A 20,437-nucleotide genomic window follows, 5' to 3' on the forward strand; every position below is an offset into this window, starting at 1 on the left:
TTACTCTAGCCCTAACTCTTGCTGCACTGTAACCACCCCCTCTCCAATTTGATTCCATACCCCCTGAACTTCTTTCAGAGCTGGTAAGTACCATGCTTTTACACTGTTCCTTCTGTTGAGAGTATTCTTCCCTCATCCATTGGGCCTTAGCTTAGATAGTTCTTCCTTTGGGAAACTTTCCTGATCCTCCAAGGCCTGGTTAGGAGTCTCTACTCTGTGCATCTACTGTACTTTATACATACACGGTAATTAAGAGTGTTTATGAAATGTTCTTATCGAATCATCTGTCTCTCTACTCTAAGGCAAGGATATTGTTTTTCTCATTCATTGTTATATCCCCAGATCAGAAACAGTGTTGGTAAATGGAAAGTTCTCAATAAATATTTACTGGCAAGTCTCCAACTGTGTTGTGAGGATTTTTATACTCTGCAGTTTGTTTTCATTATTCTCTTGTGGCAAGGACCTTCCCGAGGCACTACTTTAACATTAGATTTTTCACCTCCTCTTAACTAATTTCTAGCTAAGAAGAATAATTAAGAAAAAGAGTAGTAATCATTGTGAAATGTAAGCTCTACTGTTTTGGGATCCTAAAAACTTAAAATTATCTTCAGATTTATCCACTCCAAATTCTACAAATTAAAAAAATAATAAATAGTAATGAACTTGCTAGGTCATCATTACAAAACTACTTGCTACATAGTAAATCTGACTGACAACATTCATCAAAAAGATGCCTTATTTATTGGGGCACCTGGGTGGTTTAGTGGGTTAAGCCTCTGACTTCAGCTCAGGTCATGATCTCGTGGTCCATGAGTTCAAGCCCCACGTTGGGCTCTGAGTTGACAGCTTAGAGCCTGGAGCCTACTTCAGATTCTGTCTCTCTCTCTCTCTCTCTGCCCCTTCCCTGCTCACTGTCTGTCTGTCTGTCTCTCTCTCTCAAAAATAAGTAAACATTTGGGGTGCTTGAGTGGCTCAGTCAGTTAAAGCATCTGACTTCGGCTCTGATCATGTTCTCACGGTTTTGTGAGTTCAAGCCCCACGTCAGGCTCTGTGCTTACAGCTCAGAGCCTGGAGCCTGCTTCACATCTTGTGTCTCCCTTTCTCTCTGTCCCTCCTCCACTTGTGCGCTGTCACACTCTCTCTCTCTCTCAAGAATAAACAAGCATAAAAAAATTTTAAAATAAACATAAAAAAAAGATGTCTTATTTACTGAAGCACAAATTATTCACCACTAATGGAGCCCAGAAAGCACAAACCCCCAAGGAAATCAGCTCATCATTCATCTGTTTTAGGAGTCCGGCTGTACTGATCACCAAAGCACACGAGAAAGCACTGGATGCCCAAAGGTGAGCAATAACTATCCATCTAGAAAAAATAAACTATTGTCAAAACTCCATATACAATACAAAGTAAGAAGTGCATTCCTGCCTTACAGATCATTCTACTCTAGGCTTCTGCCTATCCTTTAGAGGGTAAGTTCTCAAACTCTGGGCACTATACCCTCATCACTAAGGTGGAGATGTCCCACATTCCAGGTCTCATGCTGGTGACACTTAGCTTTAGGCTAGGTTCCAGCAAATGCAAACCCCAGATGAAGGGAGAGGTCCTCAAGGAGCACTACTCCACTTCCATTAACTCATCCTTCAGAAACATTTACACAAGTGTATCAAGCTGTATGCAAAAATTCTGTTTAGCCCTGTACAAAATAGATTTTAAAACCCCTTATATGTCTATTAATAGAGGAGGGTTAAATATGGGCTATTATGCAATCACTATAAACACAAACCTAGGTGTACTGATGTGGCAAGGGATCTATGATACACTGTTGAATTTTTTTTTTCTTTAAGGTGAAGAATATCATACAGAATATGACTCCATCTTTCGTTTAAGGAAAGAACGGGAAGGGAAGGAAGGAAAAAAGAGAAAGGAAAAAACTTTGGGCTCACAGGTATAAGCACACATTTGTATATACAGAAAGAGTTTAGAAGAATACAAAATAACAAATGTTTACCCTCTTATTTTCATTTTTTTACTTGATATACTTCTGTACCATTCAAATTTTCTTTTTAGTTCTTTTTAAAAAAAAAATTTTTTTTTTTGAGAGAAAGAACATGCACGCGGGGGATGGGCAGAGAGGGAGGGAGAAAGCGCATCTTAAGCAGGCTCTACCTCACGACTGTGACATCATGACCGAGCTGGAATCAAGAGGTGGACGCTTAACTTACAGTCACCCAGGTGCCCCTTCTTTTTAGTTCCTTTTAAGGAAAGTCATCTATTGCTTTTTCAAGTTAAAAAGAAAGTATATGATGAAAATAAAACTCTAGTTTAAATACAAAGTTTTTAAAGAACTGATTTTAACCTAGGCCAAATATCAATCCCTAACTTACTCATCCATATTGCATATTCCTTAAATAAAAATTCATGCACAAGAACCTGAACGGTTTTGACACTCAGAAAAAATGTACAAGTACATACAAAGTTGTGAGTTGTAAGCGGAACATTTTCCAACACTTCTACATGCAATTCCTCTCCGGTGAGCCAGGAGATATCAGTGTCCCAGCCAATTGGTTTCTTCTCTCTGCAAAGTGTAGACACAGCCTTTCTTGGTTAGCGTACCTAAAAATCTTCACGTACCTCATGCTGAAGATATGAAAATTGGTTATTGAGGGGCTAGTAATGGTGAGGGAGGTTTGGCTCCCTGGTCTTCCATCGTTAGAAATTTAAATGGCAATAAATTAATTTTTAAGTTTACCCCAAATAAATGTATCACTCTTGGACAAACAGCAGGGTAAAGAGATGTACTCTTTTCTTCAAGTCAGCTCCAGAAAAGACCTACAACAGCAGAAAATTGATTGTTCCTAGGGTCCCCCCTCCAAAAAAAAAAAAAAAAAATCACAGGTACGGATTTATCTATCCATTTAAAAAAAAGTAAAAACTAAAAAAATAAAAACAGCACTCAAGGGACAACATGCCCCAAAAAGGATATTTTTTAAAAAACAGGATTCAAAATTTGGGGGATCTTGGCACAATTTTAGACACTTTTTTGAAAGAAAAACAGTTTAATATAAAATGTTAATTGTGATAAGCCTTTTGTGAAACTATGAATTTATATTAAAAATGGGCGTGGGGTAGAGTCCGTTATTCAAATAAGTCACACTCTAAATGGTTCAAAAATTTTAAGATTCTCCAACTCCAAATAAAGTCATTTGATCAGAATAACAAAATACTATAATCACACAAAATTGTCTAATGTTAACTCCTCAAAAGGCTGGCAAATTTTCTTTAGGTTTTTTTTTTTTTCTAAACTTACATTTTAACACCCTAGGTTTGGGTAAAGATGCTACAGAACACCCCAAAGTTCAATGTCTGAGGTTTTTTTGCCTTTTTAAACAAAGTTTCACATCACATACAAACCATACCCATCCTGAATTCTGTAAACAGCACAGCACTCAGGGATTAGACCTCTCATCATCAGAGCTTTCTTTAGACTGTCCCGGACTGTAACTCCACATCTTGCAGGTACCTATAGTATCAGAAATATATAGTATGAGGTAAAAGGAATAAATTATATATTTTTTCGCATCATTTCATAAAGCTCAATACCTTACCTTTATAATACCTTTAAAATGTCATACGGATTACTATGTTAGATACAACATCATTTATAGAGCTAACTTAGTATTAAAGGAAAATCATGACTCAAGTATCTATTATTCACCAACTGAAAGCAAAACTGATTTTGTTTTTTATTAAGATTATGAAATATTTTGTACATATAGAAACAGAAAGTATAACAGATTCCTATATACCCACCACTGAGAAACAAGTCAACATTTAAAGCAAAATCATTTAAAAACATTTTTTTAATTTGAATATAGCTGACACACATTACCTCAGTTTCAAGTGTACAACATAGTGATTCAACTTCTCTATACATTATGCTGTGCTCCCAAGTATAGCTTACTATCTGTCCCCATACAACATCAGAATAGTAATATTCCCTATGTCTTTCACCCCCATGACTTACTAATTCCATCAACTGGAAGTATGTCCCCCCACTTCCCTTCACCCATTTTGCCTATCCTTCTATTCTCTGGCCCTCTGGCAGCCATCAGTGTGTTCTTTGTAGTTACCGGTCTGATTATGCTTTGTGTTTATTCCTGTTTTATTTTGTAGATTCCACATGCAAGTAAAATCATATGGTATATGTCTTTCTCAGTCTGATTTATTTCTTAGCATAATACCCTCTTTGGCAAGAGCTCATCCTTTTTTTTTTTTTTTTTTTTTGTTTATTTATTTTTGAGAGAGAGAAACAGACTGCGAGCGGGAGAGGGGCAGAGAGAGAGGGAAACACAGAATCTGAAGCTGGCTCCAGGCTCCGAGCTGTCAGCACAGAGCCCGACGCAGGGCTCGAACTCAGGGACTGCAAGATTATGACACGAGCTGAAATCAGATGCTTAACCGACTGAGTCACCCAGGCACCTCAGCTCATCCATTTTTATGGTTTTGTAATATTCCTCTGTGTGTGTGTGTGTGTGTGTGTGTGTGTGTGTGTGTGTGTGTGTGTGTGTCTGCTGTGTCTAGGACTTCTACTACTACTTTGAATAAAACATGTTATTCATCCTTTCTTTCCCTTTCTTTTTTGCTTTCTTTCTTCCTTTCTTTTTTTGATAACAGCCATTCTAATGGGTGTGAGGTGGTAGCTCCTTGTAGCTTTGATTTGCACATTCCTAATGATTACTGTTGAGCATCTTTTCCCGTGTTTGTTGGCTATTTGTATATCTTCTTTGGAGAAATGTCTATTTAAGTCCTTTCCCCTTTTCTTAATCGGGTTGTTTACAGGTTTTTTGTTGTTGAGTTGTAGGAGTTTTTAAAAATACGTTCTGAATATTAACCCCTTATCATATATATGATTTGTAAATATGAAAAGAAGTTGTCTTATTCCATAAGTTGTCTTTTCACTTAGATGACTGTGTTCTGATTCACATAGTTTTGTGGGGTTTTTTAATTTAAATTCATGTTAGTTAACAGTGTAGTATTTGTTTCAGGAGTAGAATTTAGTGATTCATCACTTACATGTAACACCCAGTGCTCATCCCAATAAGTGCCCTCCTTAATGCCCATCACCTATCTAGCCCCCCCCCCCCCCACTGGCCTCCCCTCAACCTTCAGTTTGTTCTCTATAGTTAAGAGTCTCTTATGCTTTGCCTCCCTCTCTGTTATTTTATTTTTCCTTCCCTTCTCCTATGTTCATCTGTTTTGTTTCTTAAATTCCACACGAGTAAAATCATATTTGTCTTTCTCTGATTGACTTATTTCATATAGCCTAATAATCTAGTTCCATCCACATTGTTGCAAAATGGCAAGATGTCATTCTTTCTGAATGCCAAGTAATATTCCATTGTATATAAATACATCTTCTTTATCCATTCATCAGTTGACAGACATTTGGGCTCTTTCCATAATTTGGCTATTGTTAATATTACTGCTATAAACACTGGCCCCTTCAAATCAGCATTTTTGTATTCTTCAGCTAAAAATGTAGTAGTACAATTGCTGGGTCATAGGGTAGTTCTATTTTCAACTTTTGGAGAAACCTCCATACTATTTTTCAGAGTGGCTGCATCAAAGCTTCTGATTCATATAGTTTTTAATTTTGATATAGTCCTATTTCTCTATTTTTACATGTTGCCTGTACTTTTGGTGTCTTACCTAAAAAACTACTGCCAAGTCCAGTATTGTGAAGCTTTTCCTGTATGTTTTCTTCTAAGGGGTTTTATAGTTGCAGCTCTTATGTTTATGCCTTTGATCTATTTTGAGATAATCTGCATATAGTGTAAGGTAAGGGTCCAACCTCATTGTTTTGCACGTGCATATCTAGTTTTCCCAGTACCATTGTGGAAGGGTTTTTCCTCCCCGCCTCCCCCCGCAGAGGGGGCTGTGGCACCCTTGTCAAAGATCCTTTGACCACATACACGATCATTTATTTCTGGACTCTTTATTTCCTTGATCTGTATGTCTGATGTCTATGCCACTCAGTAGGCATGTAAAAAGTTCAAAGATCAGGAAGTGTGAGACCTCCAACTTTGCTCTTTCTCAAGAATGCTTGGTTATTCAGGATTCACTGAGCCTCCACATGAATTTCAGGATGGATTTTTCTTATGTCTGCAAAAAACACTGTTGGGATTTTAAAGGAACTGAATTAAATAAAACTGCCAAATTGTTTTCCAAGGTGACTGTACCATTATACATTGCCACCAGCAGTGTATAAAAATTTGTTATTCCACATAATAGCTGCCAATAGTTGGTATGACCACTCTTTCATTCCAGCCATTCTAGTAGGCGTGTAGTGACATCTTGTGCCTTTAGTTTGCATTCCCCCAATGACCAATGATGTTGAGTATATTTGCATGTGTTTATTTACTGTCTACATATCTTCTTTTGTGAAGCATCTGCTCAAATCTTTTGCCTATTTTTTGAGTTGTTTGCTTTCTTACTATTGAGTTCAAAGAGCTCTTTCTAATGCTGTGGATACATGTCTTTGATCAAATAGATGTTCTGCAAAGATTAGTCTGTGTGGTTTGTCTTTTTACTCTCTTAACACTGTGTTTCAAAGAGCAATAGGTTTTTAATTTTGATGAAGTCCAATTTATGAATATGTTCATTATGGATTTTTCTTTTGGTGTCATATTTATGCAATCATTGCCACAAATTCGAGGTCACTAAGATTTTCTCCTATGTTTTCTTCTATAAATTTGATAGTTTTAGGTTTAATTTTTACTTTTCATTCCTTCATCTGTATTCAACTTTCTAAAGTAATTTTTGAGTAGTTCCTTCAAGCAGAGCATGGGAAAGGTAAATTCCCCATCTGGAAAGGCCTTTATTAGTGAATGTACCTTCAACTCATACTTTAGCTAAGCAACTTAACAGGCACCTCTCAGCATTCTTGGTACAATATTTTATTGTCTTCTGGCTTCTCCAGCTGCTACAATCAATATTTTTTAATAATCCAATTGTAGTTTTTTATTATAGATAATTCTTTCCCTGAATGGTTTTAAAATAGTATTCTTTCATTTTGTTATGTTTAATAATTATGGACTAAAATTTGCTTATACAATTCAGGGCCTGTTTTCCCCAAATCTTTAGATTCATGTCTTTCACAAACATTAGCCATCATTTCTTTGAATTCTGCTCTACTCCTTTATTTCTATTTTCACTTTCTGGAACTCCTCTCAGGCATATAATGAAACTGTTCATTTCATCTTTCATACCTCTTATCCCCTCTTTTATATTTTCTTTGACTCTCTTTCCTTGCTTTCCACAGTTTACTAATTTTCCCTCCCTTCACTTGGCTTTAATCTACTTTTAATCTCATCCATTTAGTTTTTTAAAACAAATATTCTAATTTTTATTTAGCATTTTGACAGCTGTTCTGTAATACGCTGTAACTACTAGAGATACTGAAATTATATTTCAAGTTGCCTTGCTACTTCATCAAATCAAATGTTCATTATTTCTTTTTTTCCTTAGTGACAACTGTTTCTTTTGAACTTTCTATTTTTCCTTTGGTATATGTTTTTGCATTTTTCCAACTCTATTATGAAAATTTTCAAACACGGAAAATGAGAACGATACAATTAACATCCAAATTCTCTCTACATAGATTCTAACATTTAATATTTATTTTCTCTGACATTTGTTTTCGATCTTATCATTTGAAACTATGTTCTAAATTGATTGATTGAGATAGAAGTCAGAATAGTGGTTACTCTGGAAAATGATGACCAAATTGCAGGGGGCTTGGGAGAACCTCTTCCCAAGCATTAGAAATGGTCTGTATCTTCATCTGCATGGCAGTTACATATGCACAAAGTTACATATACATACTCAGCTGTACACCTGAGATTTGTATACTTTACTGTGCCTAAGTTTTATTTAAAAAAAGAAGGTGGACAAAGTTGTAGGTGTCATGACGATTTACCCCTAAATATTAAAAAATGTATTTCCTAAGAATAAAGATATTCTCCTACATAACTACATTCCTATTATCACACATAGGAAAATTAGTAACTCCATAATAACATATTTAATCAGCATTCACCATTTCCCATCTCAAGAATGCCTTTGATAGCTCTTCCCCATCCTAGTCCCAAACTAGGATCACACACTGCAATTGTTTACATCTCTTTAGTCTTGTTTAGTTGTAGAATAATCCCTAATCTTTTTTATCTTCTGTGACATTGAATCCAGGCCATTTGTCTTATACAATGTCCACATTCTGAATTTATCATTTCCTCATGGCACTTAACTTTTTCTTCTATTCCTCGTGTTTCTTGTAAAATGGAAGGTGTGGAAGCTTAACATTCAATAAAATCATCTTTAGCAAGAATACTTCATAGATGGGAACTGTCATCCACTGAGTTTAAAATATTAAGACCACTTAGAAGTCCTATTTGGTTCCTTCTTAGGAATCCTGCTGTTTTTAAGTCTTCTAATGTGCTGATAGGCTCTTTCCTTGTATATTTTACGACATGGGATTTTGAACTTGTCAGTGGGCATTATCTATATGAATTACATGAGACCTAGATCGGCCAAAGAGGGTTTGCATTTGCTTCTACCCAGTGCCTGAGCGCTATTATCTCTCTAGGACCATTTGTTGCGTTGACAGTTCCTGGACAGGACCCATAAGTACAAATATGAATCCCACACCATGATGAGAACAGGCCTATAATTAGGAATTCACAAGGGAAGCTTTAAACTTTATCTGGACCACTGGTGAAGACAGACAAGTTTCATTGTTATTTATGTATGCTGAGTAAGTAGATTTTCTTCTAGTTCACCCTTTTGCTGAAGATAAAGCTCCTCAAAGACTCAGCTTTATGCAAGGACCTGAGTTCCAACTACCTTTGTGACACTGGCTGAAGGCCTAGTCTTGCATCCCCACACACTGACACTCACATCTCTTTGTTGCACAAGGTGACAAATTAACCTCACTGGAGGCCACCATAGCCTCCAGGCTATAGCCTCCAAGCAACAGCCTAGTCATCAAACTTTTTCTATGAAAATCTAGCATTACTACTAATGCTGTGTGAGGGAAAAAAAACTACTTTGACTTCAGTTGTATTTGGAAATGAAAAGGTTTTTTATTAACCTCAAAAGTAACCACATGCATTTTTAAAAAGTCACGATGCATATAGATGCATTATTTAAGGCAATGACAGTACTTGTACTCAAGGATTATAGACCACCCATAAAATTGTGCAGATTTCCATTCTTTAAATGTTACTTACAGAATACTTGTTCCAATGGTAATGCTAATGATCAACAAAAGTTACACAGAGGAAAAATATCAAGCACACTAAAAATCCAACATTTGATAAGTCCAAATAGGGATTTCTCAAGGGCAAAGAACAAAGCTTACCTGACATGTGTTAGACAACAAACAAGCTCAAGTCTGGACATTCTTTTTGATTCTGAACTAGTACTTAGGCTTGAGTCTGATTCAAGTTCGGCAGATAGGTTAAAATGTCAAATCTGACACTAAACACAATACAATTTGTTCCAGTTAAGGGACACAGACATTGGCACCAATTAATTATGTCTTTTCCACTCCTTTTTGAAATGGATGCTTCCATTTGCATGACCACAGAATATGGAGTGATAACGTATTTCATTTTCAACAACTACTCTTTCTGAAAAACACAAAGAAAAAGCAATGATGATATTAAAAGTTGACTCACCACTGTCCTCTGTTTATTAGGCAGGAAGACTCTAACGATAGGTTTCTGTGGTGACTTGGGATTGCTCCGTGATACATCTGTGGGGTTTTGAAAAACTGAAAGAGATGAAGGTAGCACTGAAAGGCTAGAAGAGGAGGAAGATGTAACGGTGTCCGTGGATGCAGAGCTAGAAACAGAAAAATCAGTTCCATTCCCCAGGGATTCCAATAACTGTTGTTCTCTCTGTTGGAGGGCATCTAGCTTGCTGGTGTATTCTTCATAGGCCTATAAAATAAAGTAAACATACACTGAATCTGGACTTTTTCCTGACAGTAACAAAAGGAAATATGAAATTTAAATCTTTGATTGTAATCTCTTTATAATCTAGCTAATAGGGTTTTAAGTACAAGTTACAAAATAAGTGCTGAAAGTACTGTAAATTAATACTTCTACTTTTAAATTGATCATTTTTGTGTGTATGTGATAAGACAGTACATTGCACTGAGAAATCAACAAACATATAAATGTCTAGAATAACCCACGAATGTTAATTTTAAAATGTATTTACAATGTTCTGGTCATACTGCAATTTAAAAACAAAAATATTTTTTAATGTTTACTTATTTTAGAGACAGAGTGCAAGCAAGGGAGGGGCAGAGAGAGAGGGAGACACAGAATCTGAAGCAGGCTCCAGGTTCTGAGCTGTCAGCTCAGAGCCCGATGCAAGGCTTGAACCCACGAACCGTGAAATCATGACCTGAGCTGAAGTCGGATGCTTAACCTACTGAGCCACCCAGGCGCCCCTGGTCATATTGCAATTTAACTTCCAAAGTGCATATCCAACATAAGATAAAATACTATATGAAATCAAGGATAAGTACCCTCTCTATTAAAAAAAATTTTTTTTGAGGAAATTGTAGGCATATAAAGTTTCATACCTTTCTGCCCTCCAAAGAACAGAAAGAGAAGTTGAAAAGGAGATGCGGGGTTAAAAGAGATTTGTCAAAAAATAAGACTCAGGTACAGGGTCAGATCTCGCCATTACCACCAAAATCTTCTCAATAGGGCTTAGAAGTTATATAACTGCCACCTTCTTTCTGAAACAGGTATTAGTTAAAATACTTTATTCTCTTCACTATGGATCTCTGACGATCCCATCAAATACTGCTTAAAGAATAAAATTTTATTTGAAAAGGTGGTTTATGCCCTGCAGTCAAGAAATTCTGGTCCCATTATCTACTAGGGTGGAAACTTCTAGAAGTTTCATTTGATTAAAGCTATAAAGTCAAATGACCACATAAGATGTCATATTCTAAAAATAACAAGAATTTTGAAAACAGAGTGATATTGAGAGTAAAGGGATGGAATAAATTGGAATATATATGTCCATGGTTCTTTAGGGCAATGGAAATCACCCTCCCCCACACTATGGTCCACCATTTCTCTCTACCATCATACATAGATGTAATACCACAAACATTTATAAAAGGCTACAAGGGAGAATCAAAGATTTTAAAACTTCTCATCACTCAAGGAGTTTATTATTGGGCTGCAGAGAAGCAGGTGGATGTATTTTAGTATGCTTAAGTGTTATACATGAGAAATAAAGGACATTCTTGATATAAGGTGAGAATGAGGTAGGATTATGTTAGCATTTAGATAGACGGAGTTAAGTGGAGGAGAAGAGAGAGCTGTGTACAGGAGAAATTCTGCAACAAATAGAGAGGTAGGAAACTTTAAGGCATAGAGGGAAAACTACAGACTAGTATAGCTGCATGCAATTCAGTATCTGGGACACAACAAGGGATCAATATATGTTTGCGGAATTAAATGAAGAATAGCAATACAGGGAAACAAGTAATACAACTGGAAAAGTGGGTAAGGCACCAGCTTGTAGAGGGTGTCTATACCATGCTATGAAGCCTGAACTTCATTCTATAAGCAAAGGAGAATGATCAAAGATAGAGGAGAATGAAGAAGAAATTTCATTTCAGTAAAGACCACTGACTGTACTTGCTATGCTGGTTCTTAAAATATAATTCTGAAGATGAAAAAAAGGAAAAATAGTAAAATGAGCCATTGGGGTAAAGGGCATAAACTGCATCTAAAAGCCCTCTCCTGGGGTGCCTGGGCAGCTCCATCGGTTAAGTGTCCAACTTTGGCTCGGGTCATGATTTCATGGTTCATGGGCTCGAGCCCCGCGTCAGGCTTTGTGCTGACAGCTCAGAGCCTGGAGCCTGCTTCGGATTCTGTGTCTCCCTCTCTCTCTGTCCCTTCCCCGTTCTCGCTCTGTCTCTCTCTCTCTCTCTTTCAAAAGTAAATAAATATTTTTAAAAAATTTTTAAAAAGCCCTCTCCTTTATAACCTACTAGCTACCATACCCTGATTCTGGAAATGTTTCATAACATTTTGAGGCATTACAATCAAATCACTTCAAAATTATCTGAACTGTGTTTCGTGTTAGCTTTCAGTTCCAAGAGCTAATTACTTATGGGCATCTCTTTTAATATGATCCATTTATCCAGCCTTTAATCCGTCAGTTAGTATATACTGAGCATACATGTGTCTGGCACTGTTTGGGACTCAAACTAAAAAAATAAAGACTGACGCAATTCCTACCCTAGGAAGATCACATACATGCAGTCTGGGAGATAAAAATTCCCCCTTGCATATATCAAATCTTATTTACTATCATCTGGACAAGTACACAAAGTAAGCCTTAGGGAAATGGAATGCACTTAAACAATAAATTTTCAGAATGTTATTTCTTTATCAAAATGTTAGTCTTAATTTTTGAAAATATACTGTTCCCTCCATTGTGGATTACAAGCTATTATTTCACTGCACTTATCAATAGCTCTTTTCTTTTATTAAGTACAAAGCAGTTATTCCACCTCTCTCCATCCTCACAGCTGCAATCAAGGCTCTTGCCTGCCTTTTGTCCCTGGATTGACTCATTTCATCCCACTATCCTTGATGCATTCAGTGTGGATTACTCTTTTAACATTCCTGCCGTAAAGTTCTCTAAACTTATTTCTAAAGGTATTAATTTTCATTCTACCTTCAAGATCCAGGAGTTCCAAATGATGACAAGACCTCAATGTGGAGCCTCCCCTGTCCCTGAACACACCTTCTCAAGTTTCCATCTTACTACATTAATCTGTTTATGATATCAACATTAATCCCTTGAAGTTTCTTAGATTTGGGCCTTGACTGCCTTATTGCCCCTACTTTGCGGCTCACCATTTCAACAATACCACTAGTAACATCTCTGATTCTCTAATTCTTATTCTTTTACCAACTTGTTTGTCAAATACAAATTTGGAGTAAATTCTAACCACTCAAGTATTCCATTCTTTCTCTCAGATTACCATACACTGCTGGAGAAGATAGTAAGGTAGGTCAATTAGTTAAGGTCAGTTAATTAAGTCAAGAAGATAGAAGGAGGTCAATTAGTCCCATTATCAATTCGTGGAAATTAGTCCTTTAGGGTACTACCCAAAAATTTTTACTTATTTTTAACATATTACATTTTTCACAATACTTACTCCAACCTTTTCTATGCTTGTCTGCCTCCTTACCTTCATCACCCAATCTTCAACTCACTCAGAAAACAGCATTACATTACCTTCAAATTTACTCTGGAGGTCAAAGCCATCAAATAAAAGCTTCCTCTTCTTTCTTTGTCTAAGCAATTCTCCATGCCTTTCCCTATCTCTCTTTTCTTTTAATTCATGTTAGAGAGAGAGTGAGAGAGCACACACGAGTGGGGGAAAGGGGCAGATGGAGAGGGAAAATCTTAACCAGACTCCATGCTCAGTACGGAGCCCAATGTGGGGCTTGATCCCATGAACCCAGTATCATGACCTGCGCCAAAATCAACAGTGGGATGCTCAACCGACTGAGCTACCCAGGGGCCCGCCCCATCTCTCTTCTGTTCTCAATTTAGTAATGGCACTGAATGTTTAGGGCCTCTACAGAGGCCTTGGTACACTGTTATCCCCAATTTCTCTTATATCTTCCAACTTTTCCTCTGCTTCCTTAGTCAGCAAATATGGACAAGTCCTCCCACAAAAATGCACACCTCAGCCACCACCAGTTATCATCAACAAAATTCTTGTGGTTCGTTCTTCCAGATACTACAGATACCAGATACTTCTTCAGGATGAAGCTTTCCCAAAACCTTATTCTTTCGCATCAAAATCCTACTTATTTTTCAAAGTCCATTTAAAGCTCTGCTTGATAAAACCCCAAAGAAGTATTCTTTCTCTTCACCTCCTTTAGACTATTATCATGTTCTTCTTTATAGGACTATGTTTTTCTCATTATGAAAAAATTTCGTGAGGATTAAATGAGATAATACAAGTAAAAGAAGTTATTACAGAGGCTACCACATAGCAAAAACCCAATAAATATTCTTACTAGCAGGAATAAGTAGTACTAGCAATTCTTATGTTTATTACTGTCATCCCTGTATTACTTAGCTGAGTTCTTTAAAAAAATTTTTTTTTAACGTTTTTATTTATTTTTGAGACAGAGAGAGACAGAGCATGAACGGGGAGGGGCAGAGAGAGAGGGAGACACAGAATCGGAAGCAGGCTCCAGGCCCTGAGCCGTCAGTCAGCACAGAGCCCGACGCGGGGCTCGAACCCACAGACCGCGAGATCGTGACCTGAGCTGAAGTTGGACGCTTAACCGACTGAGCCACCCAGGCGCCCCTACTTAGCTGAGTTCTTAACATGACTCTACTAAACTGTAAACTAGTTGAAGGCACAGATCATGTCGGATGTTTTTGAATTAAATAATACAAAAACACTTAATATTATTAAGATGACAATTTTCCCTAAACTGACCTACCAATTCACTATAATCCTTCAAAATCCCAATGGCTTTTTTATAGAAATGGGCAAGCGGATGTTAAAATTCATATGGAAGCGTAATGTACTCAGAAAACCAAAATAATCTTGAACAAACTTGGAGGCTTCACATTTCTTCATTTCAAAAATTACTATAAAGGTACAGTAATCAAGACATTGGAATAAGGATACATATATAGAACATCACAGAAGACTTGAGAATCCAGAAATAAAGCCTTACATTTACAGCCAACTGATTTTTGACAATGGTGCTGGTACCACTGAATATCTACAGGCAGAAGAATGAAGTTGGAGTACTACCTAAGATTACAATAAAAAAGTAACTCAAAACGGATCATACACCTAAAACTAAGAGCTTAAACTACACAGTTCTTAGCAGAGGGGCGCCTGGGTAGCTCAGTTAACCACTTAACCAGTGTCTGACTTTGGCTCAGGTCATGATATTGCGGTTGGTGGGTTCAAGTCCCGCGTTGGGCTCTGTGCTGACGGTTCACAGCCTTGAGTCCGCTTCAGATTCTGTGTCTCCCTCTCTCTCTCTGTCCCTACTCCGCTCATGCTCTGTCTCTCTCTCTCAAAAATAAACATTAAAAAAAATTTTTAAATTCAAAGTTCTTAGAAGAAAACATAGGAGTAAATCATCATGAACCTAGATTAGGCAGTAATTTCTTAGGTATGACACGCTAAATCACACCAACCAAAGAAAAAAACAGATAAACTGCACTTCTCAAAATTAAAACTTTTATACTTCAAAAGACACTACTGGGGCGCCTGGGTGGCTCAGTCGGTCGAGCGGCCGACTTCGGCTCAGGTCATGATCTCACAGCCCGTGAGTTCGAGCCCCGCGTCGGGCTCTGTGCTGACAGCTGAGCCTGGAGCCTGTTTCGGATTCTGTGTCTCCCTCTCTCTGGCCCTCCCCCGTTTCATGCTCTGTCTCTGTCTCAAAAATAAATAAACGTTAAAAAAAAAAAATTCAAAAGACACTACCAAAAGAATCAAAAATAAATCCCACAGATTAGGAGAAAATACTTAAAAATATATATATATATCTCATAAGGATCTACTATCTAGAATATGCAAAGAATTCTCACAACTGAACAATAACCCAGCTTAAAATGTGGGCAAAAGATTTGAATTAGTATTCTCCCCAAGAATATAAACAGTTAATAAGCACATGAAAAAGATGCTTTACCATTTTTAGGTCAAAACTACAAGCATGACTGTTTAAAAAACAAACAAGAGAGTAAGTGTTGGTAACGATGGGGAGAAATGAAAACCCTCATGCATTTCTGGTGGGAATTTAAAATGGAGCAGCTAACATTGGAAAACAGTCTGGTAGTTCCTCAAAAAGTTAAAACATCAAGTTACCATACATTGGACACAGCAATTCCATCCCAAGGCATAGAACCGAGACAAGTGAAAACAGATGTTACACAGAAACTTATATATGAATGTTCATAATAGCTTTATTCATGATTGTCAAAAAGTGGAAACCCAAATGTCAACTGATAAATTGGCAAACAAAATATGATATATCTACATGAGGGAATAAAAAGGAATGAACGCTACATGCTACAACATGGATGAATTTTGAAAACATTACGCCAAATGAAAGCAGCCCGTCACAAAATGCCGTATCATGTATGATTCCATTTACACAGAGTGCCCCAAAAGGCAAATGTATAGAAATACAAAGCAGATCAGTGGTTGCCAATGGCTTATGGCAATGACTGTTAATGAGTAAAGGGTTTCTCTTTAGGGTGATGAAAATGTTTTGGAATTAAGATAGTGGTGATGACTGCACAACTTTGTGCATATACTAAAAAAACCCCACTGAATAGCACACTTTAAAAAAGTGAATCTCACGGTATGTGAATCATTTCTCAAGTAAAAGTGGGAGGGATGTCTGGCTGGCTGGGTCAGCGGGGTGTGCAACTCCATCTCAGGGTTGTGGGTTCAAGCCCCACAATGGGTGGAGAGATTACTTAAAAATAAAATTTTGGGGAAAAGTGGGAGGAAAATTATCTAAGGATCTACTTTAAACAAATGGGAAAAAGCAGTGAAATAAGCATTTTTTATCATTAGTCCATTAAATTTATTGTTAAACTTCATTTCACAAGATACAATGAAATCTTACAGATTGCCCAAAGATGGTATCTAATGGACTGCTCTGTACTCCACACGAAGGACCTTGCTGCTAGTATTCTTTTCACTTGTTTTAATAAACTATCTCTGCATCATCCTGGGTTCTACACAGATTAAAGACCAAAAAGGCTGTCAGTATCATAATAATGATATAGCAGTTAAGAGCAGATGCTGAATTCAGAATGTGTGGATTCAAACTTTGGCTACATTATTTACTAATTTTGTAGCATTAGCCATGTTATTACTAAACTCCTCTGTGCCTTAGTTTTTTCATCTATAAAATGAAAATGAGAATAGGAAGTGTAACTCAAAGGATAGGTTGAGGATTAAACGATCGACTATCTGCTTGGAACAGTGCCTGGTATATAGCAAATAATAAATGTCAGGAGCTACTACCGTTACCATGCCTCTGTCTGCAGGGCACTCTGGCATACATGTCAATTCTATGGTAGCTAGGACTCAGTGTGTAACACCAGTATGTATCACCAGCACAGTGATTCCAGAAACACTATTCCTTCTCTTCTGGAATCTAATATGTCAGGTCCAAAAAGAAGAACCTACTACTAGAGAAGCATCTACCATTTTATCTTACACACAGAAGGCATTCAAATAACTTGTTGGATGTATGGAGGGAGAAAAATTGGGTAAAAAAAAGATTTCCTGGGAAATGACTCTTCAAGGCAAACTTATCTTTTCCTCCTTTGGATGAAGATTTATGGGGCGCCTGGGTGGCTCAGGCAGTTAAACATCTGACTTCAGCTCAGGTCATGATCTCATGGTTCATGGGTTCAAGCCCCACATCGGGCTCTGTGCTGACAGCTCAGAGCCTGGCGCTTGCTTTGGATTCTCTCCCTCCCTCTCTCTCTGCCCCTCCCCCTTGTGCTCTATCTCTGTCTCTCAAAAATAAATAAATGTTAAAATAATAATAATAAATAAAAAGGGAACCAAAGACTAAAAAGCCAAATTTGAAATTCCTTAAGAGTACTATAGTTCATTTCACTGAAGTTATCATCAAGAGAATCAATATAATTTTAATTATTATTCACGTCAGTAGGAAAAAATCTAGAACAACTTAAAAGCTAGTTTTTAAATAAATTAGTACAAGGACATAAGATTTTGATGGTGACAGAACTGATTTCACTCTGTTCTGCTACAAGGAAGAGATGCAGGGATAGGTAAAGTTTTATCTTCCTGTGGAAATACCAAAAATATCAAACATAGAAAACATTATTTCCTATCTTGAAATGTTTGGAACGAAATAACTATAGCATAACTTCTAGTCACCAATGCTCAAGCTTATCTTAAAGCCAAACAGTGAACACTGGAAAAACTTCACATTTTAGCCTCTTACTTCAAGAAATATAAACATAGTCCCGGTGTAGGGATACATGTGACCCCATTCTGGTCAATGAGATATAAAGGAAAAGACGTGTAGGGGATTTGAAGGGAAAAATTTCCTCCTTGAAAGCGCGTAGGATACAAGAGAGCGTGTGTGATCCCAGCTTCCTGCTTTGAGGTGTCCTATGATGGCATACAGATCTGTGGCACTCATGACAGAAGGCCTAAAGGACTGTAGAGATCCACCCCAGCATCTGACAACTCTGAGCTGTGGAATCAATCTTAAAATAATTTACCTCCATGCTTCTTGTTACAGGAGGGGAAAATAAAACTCTTATTTGTTTGGGCAACTTGTGATTAGGTGTTTTTGATTTTCTGTAGCTAAAAGCATTTGGTATTTTTATAGCTCTCCTAGATTTATTCTCTAATTCTTATCTTTCTTCTAATACTTTCCATCTTTATTTTTATTCTGCTTTCTAGAGATTTCCTTAACTTTATCTTACAACAATTGTTTATGTATATGCACACAGACACACATACACATATGTATTTACATTTTCTGCTTACTATTTTAATTATTTTAATACCAAGAGCTCTTTCTTGTTCTCTATTAAGACTTTTGTTTCTTTAGTACAGCCATGAAATAAGAACAGATTGTCTTCTCTTATCTCTGATGTTAATTATAGTTATTTTCAGGTTCTCATCTGTTCTGTGCACTATTTCTGAGTTGCTTTGACCATTTTTGCTATTGTTTTCCTGCTATAAGCTTTCTTCCAATATTTGGTTATTCTTAGCTGTCCATTCATATTTAAGACTTATGAGCTCTAAAGATGTCAATACTACACAAAGCAATCTATGGATTCAATGCAATCCCTACCAAAATCCCCATGTGTTTCAGAAATAGCAAAATCCACCCTCAAATTCATATGAAATCTCAAAAGATAGTGAAATGCCAAAGCAATCCTTAAAAGGAAAACAAAGTTGAACATCTCATACTTCCTGACTTTAAAATCCTTACACGGCTACAGTAATCCAATCAGTACAGTGTAAACTGGCATAAAGTTGGACTATAAATGCCAACGGAAAACAAAAGAGAGCCCGCAAATAAATTCTCACATACATGGTCAAATGATTTTTGACAAGGGCATGTGTCAAAGTTTCTATTCAATGGGAAAGGACAACCTTTTCTTTTTTTTTCTTTTTTTTTATTATTTAAAAAAAAAATTTTTTTTTTAACGTTTTATTTATTTTTGAGACAGAGAGAGACAGAGCATGAACGGGGGAGGGGCAGAGAGAGAGGGAGACACAGAATCGGAAGCAGGCTCCAGGCTCTGAGCCATCAGCCCAGAGCCCGATGCGGGGCTTGAACTCACAGACTGCGAGATTGTGACCTGAGCCGAATTCGGACACCCAACCGACTGAGCCACCCAGGCGCCCCAAGGACAACCTTTTCAATAAATGGGGCTGGGAAAACTGGATATACACATGCAAAAGAATGAAGTTGAACACTTAGCTTACATCATACAGAAAAATTAACTGAAAATGGATCAAGGACCTCAACGTTAGGGCTAAAACTGTAATTACAAATCTTAGAAGAAAACAGAAAAAAAAAGGTTCATGACACTGGGTCTGGTAATGATTTCTTGGATGTGACACCAAAGGCACAGGCAACATGAGGAAAACAGGTAAATGAGACATCATCAAAATAAAAAAAAAACTTTCGCATAAAGAATATAATCAACAGAGAGAAAAGGGAACCCATGGAATGGAAGAAAATATCTGCAAATCATATATCTAATTAGGAATGATACTCAGAATATATAAAGAACTCCTACCACTCAACAAAAAACCAACCCAATTAAAAAATGTGTAGAAGACTTGAAAAGACATTTCTCCACAGAAGAATGAATGTCCAATAAATGCATGAAAAGATGTTCAACATCATAAGTCATCAGGGAAATGCAAATCAAAACCATGAGATACCATGTCACACTCATTAGGATGGCTATTAGACACACACACACACACACACACACGCGCGCGCGCACGCGCAAAGTAAGTGTTGGCAAGGATATGGAGTAACTGGAACTCCTGTATATTACTAACAGAAATGTAAAAGGCAGCTAATGTGGAAAACAGTATGGCATTTCCTTAAAAAATTAAATACACTTTCTTAAACTATTCACAAAAATAAACTCAAAATGGATGAAAGACCAAAATGTAAGACAGAAAGTCATCAAGAGCCTAGAGGAGAAAGCAGGCAAAAACCTCTTTGACCTCGGCCACAGCAACTTCTTACTCAACACGGCTCTGGAGGCAAGCAAAATAAAAGCAAAAATGAACTATTGGGACCTCATCAAA

The 20,437-nt window shown here is 37.1% G+C and overlaps 1 protein-coding gene across 5 annotated transcripts in view; it reads right to left on the minus strand.

Moving 5' to 3' along the window:
- Window positions 1–20,437, minus strand: part of BRAF (B-Raf proto-oncogene, serine/threonine kinase) — a 166,794-nt gene that overhangs the window by 64,592 nt on the left and 81,765 nt on the right. For all 5 annotated transcript variants that reach the window (XM_042973734.1, XM_042973713.1, XM_042973743.1 and 2 more), the window contains exons 3-5: window positions 9,741–10,004; window positions 3,420–3,523; window positions 2,476–2,578 (exon numbers count right to left, since the gene is read on the minus strand). In XM_042973734.1, coding sequence (XP_042829668.1) covers window positions 2,476–2,578; window positions 3,420–3,523; window positions 9,741–10,004 — 471 coding nt within the window. The remainder of the gene's footprint in view (window positions 1–2,475; window positions 2,579–3,419; window positions 3,524–9,740; window positions 10,005–20,437) is intronic.

This window comes from Panthera tigris, chromosome A2, assembly GCF_018350195.1.
Source record: "Panthera tigris isolate Pti1 chromosome A2, P.tigris_Pti1_mat1.1, whole genome shotgun sequence".
In the NCBI taxonomy this organism is placed as follows: Eukaryota; Metazoa; Chordata; class Mammalia; order Carnivora; family Felidae; genus Panthera; species Panthera tigris.